Source organism: Sphaeramia orbicularis, chromosome 11 (genome assembly GCF_902148855.1).
Source record: "Sphaeramia orbicularis chromosome 11, fSphaOr1.1, whole genome shotgun sequence".
Lineage (NCBI taxonomy): Eukaryota > Metazoa > Chordata > Actinopteri > Kurtiformes > Apogonidae > Sphaeramia > Sphaeramia orbicularis.
The window spans coordinates 23,365,469-23,385,009 of NC_043967.1; the positions used below are offsets into that span (position 1 = coordinate 23,365,469).

Here is a 19,541-nt window from a genome sequence, read left to right on the forward strand (position 1 = left end):
TAGCTGAAGCACGGTGGTAGCATCTTGTACTTATGAGATGAGTGTGGTTTGTGTAAAGAAATACAAACTAGCCAAACAATCCAGAGGTTTTTTTTTTCCTTTTTCAGAATGATGTGGATGGCACTAAAGCTATCTCCAGTACTGGTACAAAACAATTACCACACCTAAAATATTTGTTAGTAAGCACCTAGTTGATGCCGTTACTGGTAACAAAAAACAGAACTACTTGTCAACTAAAACTGCAACTGCTAGTTGTGAGATGAGGAAATCTGACCGATATCTTTTGTTAATATTATTAGCAGGGGTAGAAAAAGCCAAAACACGAAGATTTCCCAACACTTACGGACTGGACACATATTGTTAATGAAATTCATGACATAGAAAGGCTGACCTTCTCATTAAGACTCATCACTGCTGGCAAATGTAAAAAATATTGGGAAAAATGGAATGTGTATGTTAATCAAAGACATCCTTGAACCTGTATAATCTTATACTTCTATATGCTTATTTTCCTTTTTTTTTGCCTAATTTGTCCTGAACCTGTCTGTATTTTATTTGTCTAAAGGTTGAACCTAGATGCTCTACCTGTTGTGGTCTGTTTTTTTGTTTTGTTGTTTATTTGTTTATTCTGTATACTGTAAAAATAAAGTTTAAAAAGTAAAAAGTACTATTGCTAGGAGATGATAAAACCTTTTCTCTCAGATTGTTCTTGAGTCAAAACTGTATTAAACAATGATAAAGCTGATATTCAAACTGATGTGAAAGAAAAGTGTGAAAATAAACTTACGACTTATTGACGAAGTAGAAGTTAACTGTACAGAAAAGCAGCTACAGAACAGCCTTTTGTTTTTTTACAGAACCAAATCATGTGTGATATTGTTCAAACTTTCATTGCTCCGTGCACGACAGAACCGGATGACAGAACCGCACGCTATTGTTCTCTCAGAGTTTGTCCAGTCTTTGTATTATCTCAGCAATAATTAAAGATAGAGCAGGGCCACAAGACCTTGGCATCGATTGCTTGTCTCTAGCATGTATAGAATCAGCTTTTTCAGATGTCAGCAGCAGAATGGCTGTTGCACAAGGACAAAAACTTAACAACCTTATGTGAATCAATATAGAGAAAGAATAAGCATCCTTTATTAGACTCGATATTCTCCCTTTTGTGAAATTAGTCTTTCAAAGTTTTGTAAAAGCAAATTTGTAACATGTGTTTCATTCAATTACAGGGGCAGATAATTTCAGAACAGTGACTGAGACTCTAAAAGCTACAATTTGGGAGGTTAATTAAATCAAAATATATTAAATTGTTTAATACAGATCTTTGCTCACAAAGTTAAGTAAAGCTAATTACACGAGGGAAATAAAAAGTGGATGAAAAGTAAAGGAAATAACTATGGTGATGTCTAACAGAGAAGAGTCAAGTGGTCAGTTTTAGAGGTGACTAATGTGGTACTTATCAATCCATCTGGTAACTTTTCACCACTTTAGCATTAGAACCACAAACACTAATAGGGTTTTACCAGCCCTTTAGCTCATTTTAGGAACTCTGAAGACATTATCAGACACCCCTGGACATGTAACCCCTTTATCATATGTCTGATTCAGGGTTGTGTCCAAAAATGTATACATGACACATTCTGATCAGATACCACATTAGGAATGTCTCCAATACTGCAAACGGCAGTCATTTTTGTTAAACCTACTGCTAGATATCTGAAGAACAGAGCACTTGAAGAACATTATGAGTATACTTTAAGATGAATTACACAATTCAACTGGGAAAAAAAGCATAATTGAATTTGTTGGTGCTGCCAGCTTCATGTTGTTCTAAATATACCTTTATACAACAAGTTAAAATTGTTTAGGTGCAACAGGTTTCAAATTAGTTTTCATCAGACCTCAACTACTTAAACATCTTTTACTTCCATTTACCCATCCAAGATTAAAAAAAAGAAAAAAGTTCAGAGAAAGATATTAGTTTTAGAAGTAACTTAACTTAAATAAGACAAGATGCAAACCTGTCCATATCACACATGCTTCAAAACATTCTGACCAGGCTGAGCAGTTTTCATTAAAAAGGTTCCTACAGGTTTCTACAAGTTAAATTTAAGACTTTTTAAGACTACTTAGAACAAACTTTAATGCACATTTCACAAAAATGTGTTCGTACAATTTAGAAAAATGCATTGATTTACTCCAATGCCTTGTTTCCCACCGTTCCAAGTCATTTCTCACTGCATTCGCTGCAAAGTTAGCGATAATTTGTTCCTAATTTCAATATAAATTGTCAAGTTGGAACAGGTGGAACTAAGTAGACTAACATTACTTTCTTTGCAGCTTGAACATTTCCCAGACACATTTAAACACAGTACAGCCAACAAGTTTATGGCAACATAACTTAAGACCTACCATAGCAAATTTAATATCTTTTAAGGTTTTTTTAAGGTATTAAATTCAGATTTGGAAATTCAAGACTTTTAAGACTTTTTAGGAACCTTCGGGAACTCTGATTAATGATTATTGGTTTAATGTTGGTGTGATTAATACAACAAAAAAAAAAAACATATTAAAAATCTTTATAAGCACAGTCCTAATACCATTATAGAAAGATCATTTTGGAGTATTCTAAGACCTAAAATCTGATTATTTAGATGGTTTTTTAACCCATCTTCTTTTAATTTTTACCAAATAGACAGATGTATTCCTTACCGTGACACTCAGGTTGGGTGCCCAGCCAGGTGCCATTTGCCAGGCAGGTTCTCTCTGGAGAACCCCTCAGCACATATCCAGGCTCACAGCTGAAGCGGACCACACTGCCCACTGTAAACTCTTCCCCCAGACGGATACCATGTACAGGAACACCCGGATCACCACAAAGCCCTGCAGAGTCGCCTAAAAACATAATAAAAAAGAAACATAACATTCAGCAGTATTTACGTAGAAGGAATGTATGCAGAAAGAAACTATCTCCTTGCCTATTTGAGGACTCAGTAGCTCTGAAGACACAGTACATAAGAGCTGATTTTTCATTTCATTGGCATGACATATATATTTTCACACCTTGCTTCATCATTCTCCATTTAAAGTCATCACAAAGTGTTTAGTAGGGCTGCGTACAGCTCTAGCCCCTCATTTTATAAGGTACTGGTCAACATGACTTTAATAACCCACAGCCAGAAAAGTCGGGAAAATCTTTATAAAAAGGTTGTGTTTACTGTTGCTTGTGAGAACACTAGTAATCTCTGGGATATATGAATGTCATGAATTGCGGCATTAAACTGTCAGCGAGCTATTTTATTGTCAGCCAGCTCATGGGTCGGTGTGAGAGGCAGTTTGTGTGTTTCTGTGTCTGTGAATTATCATTTGCATGTGTTGACACCCACTTGGCCTTTGTCTGTATGAATATACTAAGGGTTCTGATGCAAATCCCTGTGAAGGCAGAGTAAGTGTGAGGGCAGATGTCTTTAAACTGCTTCATAACCCAGCGGAGGCGTGGGTGTCCCTGTTCCTCAGTCTAATATGAGCAGATTAAAGTAGTTTTATGGAGGACACTTTCTGTGCCCTTGAGGCCTTTGGAGCAAATGGGCAACTTCATCTTTGGTCCACCTACTTTATTCATTTCCTGCTAAACAGCAGCTGTCATCAAAACCCTTTATTTGTTGGATCGGTGTTATGAGGGAATCGGTGCTACTTGGGGTGATAAAACATCCAAATTAATTATTTGAGGCAGAAGAAAGGGCAGGAAGATAAGAACATGGGCAATACGTGACTATAAATTTGATCGATAGCTGCTAGTTTCATTTTTTCCACTTATTCTGAACAGGAAGTTAACACTCCCCTTCATAAAACACATTTACTTCCAGTTTGATCGTTTAGAGCTATATGAGCCGGTCAATCTGGATGTAGTTTTCCGTACCAGAGCAGTGTGGTGGTGAGCCGCTCCACTGGCCATCCAGCTGGCACATGCGCGTCGTATTGCCGATGATACCACGCTGGCCCATGCAGCTGTAGCGGATCACGGAGCCCACGGTCCGGCGGTCGCCTGAGATCTGAGCGTAGGGTGGCATACTGGGCCTGTCACACAGCACCACTGGCCAATCAGAGCAAAGAGAACAGTCAGTATCAGGCCACATTACATATGATCCAACCCCTGTGTTATGCATTAATACATTCTAGCTTTAATGATTATATGATATGGTTATATGTATCTTACATGTTACTATAATTGCCAACATATTACAATTCTTTTGTAACAATATGACATGTTTTTCCAAGGTTGGGTTAAACAAATCATATTCTTATGTATCCTTTTACATATGTTCCTTTTATACATGTCTATTTAACTATACTATGGGTTGTTTTTATACGATACATCTCATGTCAATTGAGCATCAGTAGATATGTAGCATTATTGTAACGGTATTTACTATATTCTATTCTAAACTGTATTTAATTGCCGTTGTCAGATAGAAAAGTGACCCCTATGGAAAAGTGAACGGGTCAGATTTCCATGGGGTCAGAATTCTACATGACACTGGCAGTGTTCAATCCATGGAGGGTAATGGTGTTACCCATACACACAAAAAAAACATCTATCCAAAGAGATTCAATGAGGTTAAAAAAACTACAGCCTGCACTGGATAATGGGACACATTTGGTGTGCCTCAATTAGAAGTCTGTGGATGTAGAATATGGTCTTTATATAGTGAAAATGAGCAAATGTGAGAATGTTTGCCTCATCAACATCATACATTTAACCACCATCACAAATATCAATTTGAGGTTTCCCTTAATCTCTGGTTTTTGAAAACATGACTGAGTTCATGTATATTGCATAACATATATTTTTAAGTGTTGTTTGTCACTTTACACCCTATTTTACTCCCTTCTGCTTTTTCTGCTTTAAAAAGTTTAATTTTCGCCAAACTTTGAATGATAAAACTATTTGAATGATGTCTTTTATTGAGAATTCATGAGTGAAAGGGATATACGACTTAAAAAAAAATCATTCAGCTGTTTATGCACTAAACTTCTGAGTGACTCACGCAGGCACTTGGGCAGAGATCGGTCCCAGGTTCCGTCTCCCTGGCAGGAGATAGAGCTGGTACCCAGCAGGTAGTAGCCTGGGTTACAGCTATACGACACAGTGGTCTGGAAGCTGTACCGATGCGGCCCACTGGGCAGTACCTGCTTGATGCTGTTCTCAACATGGCCTGGCTCTGTGCAGTTCACAACTGGGGAGGAGAAAGAAGGGAACAAAGACACAATGACATCTTAGTTAAGCCTTTCTGAGTAATTCTCCTGTCTGAAAAACCTGGATATCGTAGTTCGGGTTTTAGTAAGAAAAATAAAGATGAATCTTGAGTATTGAATGTCTAGGTAAAGGACAACCATAATGGAATAGAATAGAATAGAATAGAATAGAATAGAATAGAATAGAATACAATAGAATACAATACAATACAATACAACACAACAGATCTTGCTGAGTTTGGTAGCAGATTCTTGAAATGCAAAAAAAAAAGACTGTATATAAACACTATCATACAAAATTATATTGAAAATATATACTGAAAAATACTGAAAATATCCAAAAATTCTAAGAAATACTGAACAAAATATACAAAAAACCAAATCTATCCCACAGAAATATGATGAAATGAGAAACGTGCAACAAATAAAGGACATATAATGGTGCAAGAGTCATGATTTTTGCACTGAGGAAGGGTGAGAATTGTATTGGCTGTTAGACTGAAAGTGGTGGTTAGTGAACTAGTGGGTGGGTGAGTGGGTGGGAGAGGGGATACATTTAACTTGTGGTGCCATGGTTATTTAATTTCTTTGACCAGTACATCTCAGAACAAGAGATATATTGTTTCATTACTGTAATGATAATAATGTTTGCTGCACTAACTATTGTTAATTATGTGGATAATGTGTAGCTACATTTCACCATCATTTATCTACCAATGTTTATTGGTTTAGTTAACTGTTCATTATCCTTAAGTTAATGCTCACAACAGGATCAGCTAATGTTGATTAATGTATCCTTTTTGTTAAATTTTACCAGCATATTATGGATATTTCTATAGAGATACACAGAAGAATTCACACAATTGAGCATGCCTATTTTTTTTTTTTTTACAAATACTGTTTCCTACTTGCTTTCTGTCTGACTGTCTATTTCTTTCCACATCCACTACTTCCACCCATCCATTACCCATTCATCCACCCCAATCCAAATGAAGTAGGAGGCAGACTCCGGAAATAAACATTTGCTTCATTAGAGTCAGTCTCCTGCTGGCCGCTGTGGTGCAGAGATGGTGATGGATGGAGAGCTCACAGGAGAAGAGGCACCATGTCAGTTTAGTACCAGATGGACAGAGTTAGGGAAGGGAAGAATGAGGGATGAGTGAGGAGCGAGGGACAGCAGGGAGGAGGGGGTGTGCGGCGTGAGGTGGGTGGGGGTTGCAGCCAAGAGTGAGTGTGGAAGAGGCCCTGACGGTGTAGAATATATTAAAATTCATAACAGAATGTTAGGCTACTGTATAAACGCGACCGATCCATCTTAAATGTCTAAAAAACAAGGCTCAAACCAGAGGCTTACACTGCTTCGACAAAGGCAGGTTATAGTAGCAGGGCTTGTGCAGTGTATGCTAGATGTGTTGAATAATGCCAAAACTCTAATGGCTTCTAAAACACTGTCTAGGAGTGCCCACGCAGCCATTATGCCCCAGTTTGCCTTGCCAGTCTCACCCCATGAGTGTGTGTTTGCCACAGCCAAAATGAGTCCATTGTATGCTAATGTTCCTAAAAGCTCACTCATTTTCATGCTCCCAAGCCAGCCAGCGCTGCTAAATCACCCCCCAAATACCTATTATAATGTATTCCGTCCAGTAGCTTGCTGACCCGTGGTGCCATCATTTACAACTTACCGCATAATAACACTACAAAGCGTGTTTGAAGCAGTAGAGCTGCTTCAGCACGAGACTTCCCAAGCCTGGAATTGAGCTTTGCATAAATGTGCTCAGGCAACTAGTCTCAAAAGCGATCCAACAGTCATCTAAAACGACTGACCTCCTGGTACATTTTTTTGTGTGGCCCACTGGGCAGACAGAAAGAGAGAGAGAAAGAGAGAGAGAGGTAGTGGAAATATGAAAGGAAAAGAAGAATAAAAGTGAAAAGAGGAAGAAGGGCCAAGGTAATTCATCTCTGTTCCACTCAGAAGAGGGGACCCCGGCTATAGCTTTGCCGCTTTGTGGTTTCCTGCCAAGTGATGGCCCTGTAAGTGGTGTGTCAAAGGGTGTTTTCTTTCCTCCCTTGTGTGTCTTTTACTGTCCAAGTACAAGAAACCACACGAGTCCCGAAGACGGTGATGTTATGGATCTGCTTCTCTGACTAAAATTGGTGGTGATCGGGGGGGAGTCGGAGAGCTGTTCTTCTACTGATGCACCTTCAGACTCATGGAATATAAAGGGCATTGTGAGTTTCACGACAAAATTTAAAACTAATTTCTAATGCTTTTTCATGTTACAACATTTCATATTAAGAATGCATTTAGGTTATACAGAAGCTTTAAGCCAAAAACCTTCTGCAATGTTTACACCTATTTATGCTAAGTAGATTAAAGCTGAAAGATTCAGCCTGGCCAGTTTCAAGGTTGATGAAAAAGTAATGGCTAACATACTGTATGTCTAATTTGCAGGGATGCCCGTGGGAAAAAAAAAAAAAATCCCTTTTGGCCCCACCATTTCAATGCTGCAAACCCAAAAAAATCTAACTGACTGGATTTTTTCCCCTTTTTGCCAAGAACAAAACAAAACTAAGCAAAGAACAGGTAACTTTAATAGTGCTTTGTGAAGGAAACGTTCATTCATGGTGATAGGTTAATAGTTTTTACAAAATGGCTAATGTTCTACAATTTTCAAGGGCCCCTGTCAATCACGGGCTCTTGGAATCCTCACTTTTCTCCTTCTTATGGCGCCCCTAGGTCATCTGGTCACTGAGCCAACAGTATCAGTCCTCTGATGTTCTGCTAATGTACATGACTTAGTTTTATAGATTAGCAGAGTAAGTTTCTTAGCTGTAATGTGAGAGATTACGACATGTTTGGTGTGTGTGGTTATTTTCACTTATGGTTTTGATGATGTGAAGACAGAAAAGTTATGATGTAAAGGTTCAGTTACCTAACAGACTGTAGAGATGTTGGAAATAGACTTTTCCTGTGGCATCAACTCAAACAGTCACTTGTCTCCCAAAACAATTTGTTTAAATCATTTTTTTAAATCTCAGGTGGTGCCTTAATTTGCGAGTATGTGGGTAAAATGTTAAAGGTCATCACAGAGGTCATCTGAACTGTTCCACTTCTCCATTCAATAGATCCACCTCTGGTTTCCCTTCATAGACCCCAAGACCCATGACGGAGTTACACCTGAAGATTTAAAATTAAGACTTACACAAACTCTGCTGATGTTAAGTTTGTATACTCTACTACTACTACTTGTTAATTTAGCATCAATACTAACTTAAAGTAATTCCTGTCCATGTTATAATGCAGAAATACCTCTGATCCTTGGCTAGATAGAGACTTTTTTTTAACGTCACTGTTGTTTTATAATGAAAATCAGTTTTGCAGTATGGTCTGGATGGCAAGATGAGCTGTTTCCTAATAGTCATGAACATTTACTTTCATTTAGACTTTTGGATGTTCAATCAGATGTTCAACTCTGATGTTATATGAATCCATTTTTGAAAATAATTTAAAGATAAATTTAAGTAATGCCAGTCTAATACATTTATAACTGCAACTAAATATTCATATTTGATATTCTGATTGCCTAATCCTATTATATTATATTCTGTTACTCCACAACATAGACTCTAAACCCATAAAATCACTGCCTTTGTCTGACTCTGTCCTGACATGACCTCACCTCTGTTACACCTTTTTGTATTTAAATGCTTCTCATCATCTCTCCATCGTAAGAAAAGCTGATACTTAGGCTTAGCTAGGGCTAAGGTGAGCCGGATGAAATGGATGTCATCACAGCGCTCGCGGTTCTCCACTCTGGGGGGAGGCACAAGGCAGACAGGAGAGAGCGAGTCTAGCCAAATACGTCTCGAATGCAGTAATTAAGGTGATAAATCTGATTGACAAAAAGACCTCTAAGCTACTTATGTCTCCACATCCACAGTGAGGATAATGTGCCATCAAAGAGACACCCACATCCACCCACACGAACACAAATGCACACCAAGTCTCGTCCACAAAATGCATCTTAAGAGTCAGCATCTGGATAGAAACAAGGCCAATGCTAATATGATGTCACTACTGGAGAGGAGAGATTTAAGGCGGGTGTCTGGGACAAAATTTCGCCTGCTTATGCATGCAGCAGCCAAATGTACTGCTTTTTTTTTTTAACCGACTGAAGAAGACAGATTCCTCTGAGATTTGTAACCTCCCTCATCCCTTCATAAATGTCTAAAAAAAAAAAAAAAAATGCTAGATCCTTTTTTTTTCTCCCCTCCTCATTTAAAACTAACTCATAAGTCAATCCATCACTGGTTCTGTCACTGCCTTGTCACATTCAAGCCCTGACCTTGCAAGCAGCCCTTCTCTACGCCTGTCACAAATCCCTCAGTTAATAGGGACTTAGAGACAGACGTGGGTCCCGTTTGTCAGAAAAACAGTGCCAAATTAAAAGTCCGTGCCTCAGTGATTCAAAGAAGAGCGGGCTACTTCATTATATAAGCAAGTGGCAGAATGCTAGTCTATGAAACAGGCTGCTGTCTTTCGTACCAGTGTAGACATCCTGTGAATGTTTGGTTCTTTTTTTTTTTGAGTTAGCTACTTCATTTAAGTTAGTTTCTCTGACAGGTGAACTTTAGGGCCAAGAGGAAATAACATTACACATAAATATTATCTTTCATCAACTGTGGCATTGAGACGGAGATAATTAAATAATCCAAGGCCTTTCTTTTTTGTTTCTCATTTCAGTTTCCCCTAGTATGCATCGTCTAAATTCCGTCTCCCTCTGGGTGTCTCCGCTTTTCATCTAAGGTCTCTCTGTGATTGGGGTCATCGGTGGTCACAGAGGATATGACCTTGTAGAATACAATTGGTAATTTAATACCAAACCCACACAAATGGATAAGAACCAGAGTGAAATGTGGCCCCAAAGGCAGGTATAACGAAAGCACTCGCACAATGTCCTCATTCTGGGAATTAGATATGCAAAAAACTGGTATCTCCGGTTATTCACACATCAATGTACGTATCACAACATGAAAATTACTATATAACACTGACAGTGTTGCAGCATGCATTTAATTGTGTGTGTGTGTGCATATACCTTCTGCATCCTCAACCTCAAATCAAAATGAAAATGCACATAAAAATTATTTACTTCCCACTGCTAGTAGTATGAAGTTTGAAATATATGTTCATTCCTGCTAATCAGACCTGCTGAATGTCAAAAAAAAAAAAAAAAAAGTTGGGACGGGCAGGGGCAGTTTAAGACTATAAAGCAGGTGATTCTGATGATGATTTGGAGCAAAGGCAGCGCCCATGAAAGTCCTTCAGGGGCAAAAATGGGCCAAAGCTAACCAATTTGCCCACAAATGCATGGGAAAATTATTGGAAGGTTTAGAAATAATGTTCCTCAGAGGAAGATGGGAATGGATTTGAATATTTCACCCTCTACAGTGCAGAACATAATTAAAAGATTCAAGGGATCTGGAGGAATTTCTATGCGTAAAGGGCAAGGGCATCGTATGGGATGGACCACACTACACGTTTCCATTGTGATGGTTCCCTTCAGATGTATAAGTCGACGACACATCTCTGCAAGGCCTTCTTTTTATTTTAGAACTTGACAAAGATTTCCTAATCCTGAGCCTTATGGACCCTCTCATCCATCGGTGATCACGTGGATCAGCTTAGGCTTTGACCCTTGCTCTTTACAGACATTCCTCTAGATTCCTTTAGCTATATTGACTATAGAGGCTGAACTATACAAATCCATGGATGCTGCTTCTGTTCTAAATTACAATTACAATTCCCTGCTGACATTTTTATTCCCTGCTACTGACAGAGCCGTTTCAAATTACATTTCAAGGTTTCACCTCATTAAAATTGTTAATTGTCACCGTCACATTTTTTGGCCTGCATTGTTAGGAATGGATTACAAATTAAATGAATTCTACCAGACAAAACTTTACATTTCTTGTCTTCATACGGTTAAAGGTAAATTTAGAAATCACCACTTTCTATGTGCATTTAATATAACCCAAGATTTTTCTTATTTGATGTTGTAGAGCACAGGTGTTAAACATACGGCCTGTGGCCAACCAAACAGTCCAATCCCTCCCATAGAATGAATTTGTGAAATGCAAAAATTACACTGAAGATATTAACAATCAAGGGTGTTAAAATTATTTTAGTTTGGGTTCCACAATCAAACCAATATGATCTAAAGTGGATCAGTAAAATACTATCAGAATAACCTACAAATCATGACAACTACAGGTGTAAAAAAGTAAAATTACATGAAAATGTTTACATTTAGAAACTATCCTTTAAAAAAGTGTGAATAACTTGAACTAATAAAAAAAACCCCTGAAATATCTTCATAGAAGTCAGTGTAATTGTATCAATATTCTGCCTGTTATTAAACGTTTTGTGTAATTTTAGATCCACTGTGATCTGTAAGTTATAATGTACATGTGTATATGATAAACTGAGGCAGAATACTGTTAAAATTACACTTATTTTTCTGAAAGTAATTTCAGGTTGTTCATGTTATTCTGATTTTTTTAATGAAACTCTGCAGATGTAAACATTTTCATAATTTAATTTAATTTTTTTTCCACTGCTACTATTTTACAGTTCCAGCCCAGTTTGGATCATATTGGGCTGAATGTGGAACCTAAACTAAAATGAGTACTTAAAAAGGGGGTCACACATCACTTTTTTTTGTTTTTAAAGTAAGTATCTTATAATATAGGTTTGTGCTGGACTAAGTCGCTTTAGAAAAGGCAGCTTAGGGACCCCATTAAAACTGTGTGAAGTTGCTGCCTAGTTCTACAGAATCCAAACATGCAACACATAAGGCTGAACATGTGTTTTCAACTTACTTTTACACCTGGGCAGTGCATTGTTCCATTGCCCATTGGCCTGGCAGATAGATTTCACAGCCCCTTGTAGAACGTATCCAGTATTGCAGACGAAGCGCACAATATCGTTCAGGTTAAACTGGGTCCCCTGCGTCACCCCAAAGGTAGGGTTTCCCGGATGACCACATGTGATGGCTGTGGAAATCAAAAGGAAAAAGAAAAGGAAGTGGTTACAGATTTAAAGAGCAAATCAATACATATGAACAATCTGTGGAAGAAGAAACAGATGTAGATGTTGGGAAATGTTCCAAACTTACTTAGTGGGACAGAATGCAAACAGCTAATACATAAAAACAGCATGGCAAAGGTGTTTTTGGAACACTTCTTCCTCAGGAGAATCCTTTACAAATATTCTCTAACAAGATCCAATTAATGATCAGTATCAAATCTAAAAGCCTATTAGTCTAATAACACAAAATTGGTCACTGAGGTAATACCGTATATGTCTGTGTCGATGATGAACCATTTAAAGCTGTAGGAATGTTTTAGTGTAATTTTCTTTTTGGTTCAGTTCAGTGGTTCGCTGTTTGGCTGGAGTATACGCAGATGAGTACACCTTTACTGACCTGCTAAATTCAACCCACCTGGATGACAAACAAATCGATATTCAACAACAATTATGTAAATGTGTCTCAGTACAATATATTACCGTTATTATTATTACAATATTCTTTTTTTTTTTTTTTTTACACAAACTACCTGTTATAATTAGCCTTCTATTTCAGCTGCTTATTCTTACATTCAAGCAGCTACTTTATTATTTATGTTCGTCTCCTCTTTTAGCATTTGTTGGCCTAGTATATGAAACACTGGTACATTACATTTTATTTTATTATGTATGTTTGCTTACATTATGAGGAAATGAACCGCTTTTCGCTTGTATCTGTTATTTTTACCTTGACATGCGAAACATTGGTGATTACAACAAATTAATTTGATTATTTATGCTATCTCACACATTGACCCAACACCTTTTGTTAATGCCAGTACAGTTTTTGTACTTTCAAATGCAACCAGTGTCATTAAAGTAACTTTATTTGACAAATGTCCGCTTCCTGAAGACTGTATGTTTACCCAATACATGACACTAGTTTTTTACATGTGAATTTTAATTGTTTTATTAAATTCAGAATCACTACCTAGGGAATACAGTCGCGGAAAAAATTATTAGACCATCAAAACTCATTAAAAACAACGTTTAGACAATCAAGTAGTAACTCCTGTGTGTACCATGTGACTAAAACAGACAGAAAAGAAAACATGGAATGCCTAAAATGCCTGAATGCCATAGCTATTGATGTAAGAACTGAAGTGATTTTGGTTATTATCAAGAAAACCATGAAAAATGGATAGATATCAGCTATTAAATTAAACTCTTACGAGCTACTTTTGTTGTTACTGTTATATTTGTCTTAACAAATGTACCTTTAGTTGTACCAGGCATTAAAATGAACAAGAATGAAGAAAACAAGGGTGGTCTAATATTTTTTTCCGTGACTGCATATATCCCTGTTTGGGCTGGGTAGGTAGGAGCAAGTATGAAGCTTTATTCATCTGAAAAGCGTAGAAACACATAAGTAATATCAGCCACAGCTTCACCATCAAGCGACTGTGGTTTATGGATACGTACGGACACAGACAGGAGTACGTCCGGACCAACGGTGATCCTGTTCACATATCCGCACCGAGACCCCAATGAGCCGAAATCCTGGGTTGCACTGGTACACGACGCTACCTCGATAGTTGTAGTTCTCCCCGATGATCTGACCGTTCACTATAGGCTCGGGGGTGCCACAATGACCCGCTATGGATGAGTAAAGGAGAAATGGACCAAGGTCAGACATTTGAATATCTTAAATACTATCACACATGAGGTATGCTTAATTTGTTTTAAACCAAAGTAGAGTGTGGATGGGGACCTCACCTAGACACTGGACTTGTGTTCCGCTCCAAAGCCCGTTGGACATACATTCACGCACCCGAGAACCCACTAAAGTATATCCGGTGTTGCAAGAGAAAATAGCTGTGGCTCCATACACCGTCAGGGTTCCAATCTTGTTGCCATTTGGTGGAGTCCCAAGATCCCCGCAGGAGATAACTGAAAGGCGACAAAATATAATGCTTTCTAATCCCATATGGAGCCAACAGAGTGACAGTTATTTTACTTGGATATTGGTTTTGTTTTGTTTTCATTAATTTTGTTTGGGTGATAAAATTTGTTCCAGCTTATTTCCCTTAATATCACAGTGAAAATACAAAATATTTATATGCAACTATTTTTCATGCCAAGCAAATTACTTTTATCTGGCAGAGATGAAGATATTTGTGCAAAGGACATATTTCATTCTTTAATATACACTCACTCTCACAGACTGGACGTGGATCGGGGTAGTTCCAGGAGCTGTTGGACTGGCAACGGATGACCCTTTGACCCCTGTAGTAATATCCGGGGTCACATATAAGCATCATAATGGCATCGTACTGGTTTTGGGTTCCATAGATCAGCCTCCATCTCCCATGTTCAACAGCGGAGTGGCCAATATCAGGGCAGGTCACCGCTGAAAGGTCAAAACACAGGCAAACTTTAATAACTTAGGCATTAATAACAATAGCTACAGAACTAATCTAAGTGAAGATAGTGCTGTTATGCAGTGCAGAGTTCTAAGTTCCTCTAAGAGTTCTTTAGCACATGTCTTCTACTTCCCTGAAGCAGCAACGATGTGCAACACTAGCCATCATTAAAAGTGAAAAAGAGTTTGCTTACATCAACAATATACCTGGTATCGAAACACAGTGAGTCCAATATATAGTTCACGGAAATATATCATTAGCCTCAAAGCATAATTGCCAAAATTATACTCTGTGTGGACAAAAATATTGGGACACATTGAATTCAGGTGTTTCTTATCTAAATAGGGGTCTGGGCTACAAAACAGTGTCAAAAATGGCATACTATAGTTTTATATTGTGATAAATATCATTGCATTGGTTAGTTTGGTTTAAATTGTTATCTTTGCTTCCAAAATGCCTCAGAGATGGTTTTTACTTCATTTCCCTCAACATTGATTTTTAAAATGTTTTTTTTTATTTTTTATTTTTTTTATCCACGACTAGGACTTTAAATGTTCTACCTATATTTTTCGTGCTCTGACTGTAAATAATAATTTTCTACCACAACTAACCATCTACTTTCTTTACATCTCACTCAGAAAGAAAAATCTCCTATTAAACTTTAAGGAAATATCGATGCTTATAAATTATGTAAAGAAACATTTTGCGACACATCATGGCTACGGCTGTACGATGTCCTGTTCATTCTGATTTGACATATAAACATCAATATTAAAAATCAATATGATATCTATCACAATATCAGACTACATCATGACATTTGTTATTGTTGTTTTGTAGCCCAGACCCTTAAGAAACCTGAATTCAACGTGTCCCAATATTTTTGTCTATGTAGTGTATGAGCTAGGCAATTATGCTATGAGGCTAACAATATGCTAATCTTGCGCACTGAGCCTTTAAGTCATATATATTGCCTCATTCTGTGCTACATCATGATTGAATCTTTCTGATGCTGTTACTAGCAGATGTTGCCGCTCCTGATTCTTCCACATCTTAGCATTTTTGAGTTCTGAAAGTGACTGAAGTGATTTTGATACTAATTCAGATCTAATTTTACGTAACTGCTCAGGTCAGTGAGTTTACACTGCCAAAATCTAGAGTAAGTGTAAAACTACTCACGGATGCATCTGGGTGGGGCTTCAATGGGGCTCCACCTTCCAGTTTCCTGACAGATCACAGAAGTAGTGACAGGTCCAGAAAGCCGAAAACCGGGATTACACTGGTATGTTGCCCTGGCGCCTAAAGAGAAGTCCTGTCCGACAATGCTGCCGTTGACTGGAGGCACTGGCATTCCGCAGGACATGACTGGAAAGAAACGAGGGACACGTACAAAAAACACAAAACAAAATGAGATTGGCAGACAAATGGTAGAAAAGTGTATTGAATAACTATTTTTATATGCAGAGTGCCTATCTCACAACAGGCTTCCTGTACAAACACACTCCCAGAGTCGGCATTAATGTGTGGTAAACATTAGCTCGGGCAGCCATCTGCACAACAGTAAACAATCAAATCTAGAGAGACCACATGCAATTCATGTGGAGATTACACCTGGTGCAGGCTTGACCAAACACTGAATAGCTGCCCTATTGCGCGCCGTTTTCACTCGAGCTGATGCTGTTAATAAAGTCACTTGGAAACGGTACGGCAGAAGTAAAATATCAGGACTCAGGTTTTTTGAGATGGAATATAAAAGAAAGGTGAAGAAATGTGAGCACAAATAAATAGGGAAGCTGAAAAAAAAAAACTGAAATTGAAAATCAATGAACACAGCATGACAGGACTGTAGCCCTGTAAAATCTGAAGTACCCCTTTAGATTGCGCTTTTAAAGCAAAGCACTTTTATATTAAAGATACATCTCGACTCAAATAAGGCCTTTACAACAAAGAAGCCAGTTGCATATGTTATGTATGATACACTTTATGTGAAGATGACAGTGGGAGTATTTTCAATATAGACTTCTTTTAATATCATTCTATAATTTGAGCGAATCATTTAATACTGATATGATAAGAATAATATATCAGAACTAGTCACAAGAGCCAAAATTACAGAAAACATTTTGCTGATTAAATTGAACATAGTGTTATATATTTAACATTGCGTTTATTCTCAATTAACTCTGATAATGTATCAGTCGTTTAAAAGTATCTTCTTTTCTAAATATTTCCTTTTCTTGCAATTCGTGAAAGCACCATTGATTATCCCCCAAAAACCTGAGTAAAATGACAAGCGGATGACTGTGATTACATCATAATCTATAACACTAATCTATAATACTGACAGTTTAAAAACATCATTGCAGGTAAATTAACTATGGTTAATCTGATGCAGTCTTATCTTCAAAGCATGAACGGCACAGGAATGCTGAAGTTTCCTTGAAGCACGCCTGAGGCTGGCAGGTTGGTGATGGCACAGTGTTAGCTGGAGTCAGTCTTTGATCCAAAGCAAATGTATTAAGTGGATCTTTTCTCAATTAATGTCAAACAGAATAACTGAACGTACAAAATAAATGGCTTCCTCAACCATGCCAGTTAGGTGACTGAGTGTTAAAATCTCTCCAAATTTACTGTCATTATGCTTCAGAGGAAAAACAAAATGCTGGCAACGCATTGCAAAAACAACTGTATGATGTGACCAAATTATCATGCATTTAGCAGGAATACACACAAATAGGGTAAACTAAATTTTACTTCTTAAAAAAGACTCTCACGGACCTTACCCTGCTCAGACCTGTCTCTACGGGCAACTAACCCATGGTTTCCAGGTGGTGTTCATCCTAAGTTTTTGTTTTTAGGTGGAGTTGAAAATTATATACATGTATATGTTGCTGTATTTAGCGACATTAACTGACATTTGATTATGATTCTACATCGATCTCACAGGTGCTACCTTTCTTTTGACACAAATTTCTGGAGAAAAAGCATTGTTTATGGTATACAGTAGCAGAAAAAAATATGAGACCACCTTTGTTTTCTTCAATTTCTTGTTCATATTAATGCCTGGTACAACTAAAGGTGCATTTGTTTGGACAAATATAATGATAACAACAAAATTAGCTCATAAGAGTTTAATTTAAGAGCTGATATCTAGCCATTTTTCATGTTTTCTTGATAATAACCAAAATCATTTCAGTTCTTACATCAATATCTATGTCATTGTACTGACAAAAACAGCACTCCATGTTTTCTTTTCTGTCCGTTTTAATCACATGATACACACAGGAGTTAGTACTTGATTGCATAACCATTGTTTTTGATGACTTTTGATGGTCTAATAATTTTTTTCCGTGACTGTATAATCCATTCATATAAAGTTTTGATGCCATTTTGAGCTGGTAGGCTATGAAATGAGCTTTGGGCTAAACAAGTTAAAGTTGTTTTTAATTGTCAATCATATTTTAATTCAAGTAGTCTGACAGAAAACAGAATCCAACCTCCCTCTGTCCACTCTGTTTATCAACAGGAGTAAAGCTACTCCATGACAAGAGCTTTTGGTGGATCATAGGTGCTTAAAGATATGAGTTTTTTTGTGTTTTTGCCCCTTTATTTTGGCTCCTGCAACTATAAAACAATGATAAAATGTGATGATGTTGTGCTTATCACAAGCGACAAAAACACATTAGGCTTAATAGTCATAAAATCTGAGTCATCTCTCTCTTAATTGTTACTGATTACATCTTGCTTAATATTAGCTGGAATACAGAGGAGATTCTTTTCTTTTTTTTTATTAGATTACTTCTTGTTTGCTTACTTCAAGTTCCATTTTTGCACTGATGTAGTGACTTAATTCCAAACTTGTGTTGTGAATGTACAGTTGTATACAATGAATCTAGACACTGTTCTGAATTGCTTTGTTCATACGCTCTGTTGCCCATTAAGCTGATGATTGTGATTTTTCTCGATAGATAAAGTATGACTGGGACTCAGTGTGTAATCATTGCACCCGGTCAAAGGCGATAACTGATGTGTATGAATAGGAAGAAAAAGAGGAAGGTGTCTGAAAACAAAATTATTCCAACTTTATGGGAATTAGTGGATTTCAGTCTTGAGTTCCACATGACCTGTGGCTCCACGGAGGCCCTCACCTTGACAAAGCGGCACCGGTGCGTTCCACTGGTAGACCCCCTGTGCGGTCCGAGTACAGGTGGCGCTGCTCTGGCCAATGAGCCGGAAGCCTTGATCGCAACTGAAACGCAGGGTGCTGCCCAGTTTAGTGCCTGTCAGGCTGTGCACGGTGCCATTTACAGGATTGGTTGGAGGGCTACAGTAAGCCGCTGTAACAAAGTAAAAGAAACAGGAAAAGATATAAATATGCATACCTATAAACTGAGAGCAACAAGCATAAAAATGAAATAATGATGCAAGGTGATGCAAGTTGTTGTTTCGAAGGTGAAGGATTAATGCGGCTTCAAAAGCGCCGCGGATCCGTTTTGCATCAGTCTTCAACGCCTGGTATGGTAGAGGAGGAAATGTGTTACTACAAGTACTGGAATGCAATCTTTTTTAGGTAAAAACCCACAGAAAACAGACAAGGAAAATTGATTCAAGGAAACTAATGTTCGGCAAAGCGAAACAGGAGTTTGTCAGCAGCGGCAGAGGAGGATCATAAAAGTGATGGGCACAAAATAACAGGACCAAAGTATCTGTTTTTGTTTGTTGGCTTAAATTGGCGCCTGCGATAATCGTTTATCATCACAAATGGTGCCAGCGACAAGTCAACAGTTTCCAAA

The 19,541-nt window shown here is 37.8% G+C and overlaps 1 protein-coding gene across 1 annotated transcript in view; it reads right to left on the reverse strand.

Annotated features, from left to right (window-relative positions):
* csmd2 (CUB and Sushi multiple domains 2) overlaps nucleotides 1-19,541 on the reverse strand; it is a 135,072-nt gene that overhangs the window by 28,041 nt on the left and 87,490 nt on the right. Inside the window, exons 26-34 of the mRNA XM_030146990.1 lie at nucleotides 18,897-19,085; nucleotides 15,928-16,113; nucleotides 14,541-14,735; nucleotides 14,102-14,275; nucleotides 13,808-13,981; nucleotides 12,139-12,312; nucleotides 5,049-5,237; nucleotides 3,920-4,093; nucleotides 2,713-2,895 (exon numbers count right to left, since the gene is read on the reverse strand). Coding sequence (XP_030002850.1) covers nucleotides 2,713-2,895; nucleotides 3,920-4,093; nucleotides 5,049-5,237; nucleotides 12,139-12,312; nucleotides 13,808-13,981; nucleotides 14,102-14,275; nucleotides 14,541-14,735; nucleotides 15,928-16,113; nucleotides 18,897-19,085 — 1,638 coding nt within the window. The remainder of the gene's footprint in view (nucleotides 1-2,712; nucleotides 2,896-3,919; nucleotides 4,094-5,048; nucleotides 5,238-12,138; nucleotides 12,313-13,807; nucleotides 13,982-14,101; nucleotides 14,276-14,540; nucleotides 14,736-15,927; nucleotides 16,114-18,896; nucleotides 19,086-19,541) is intronic.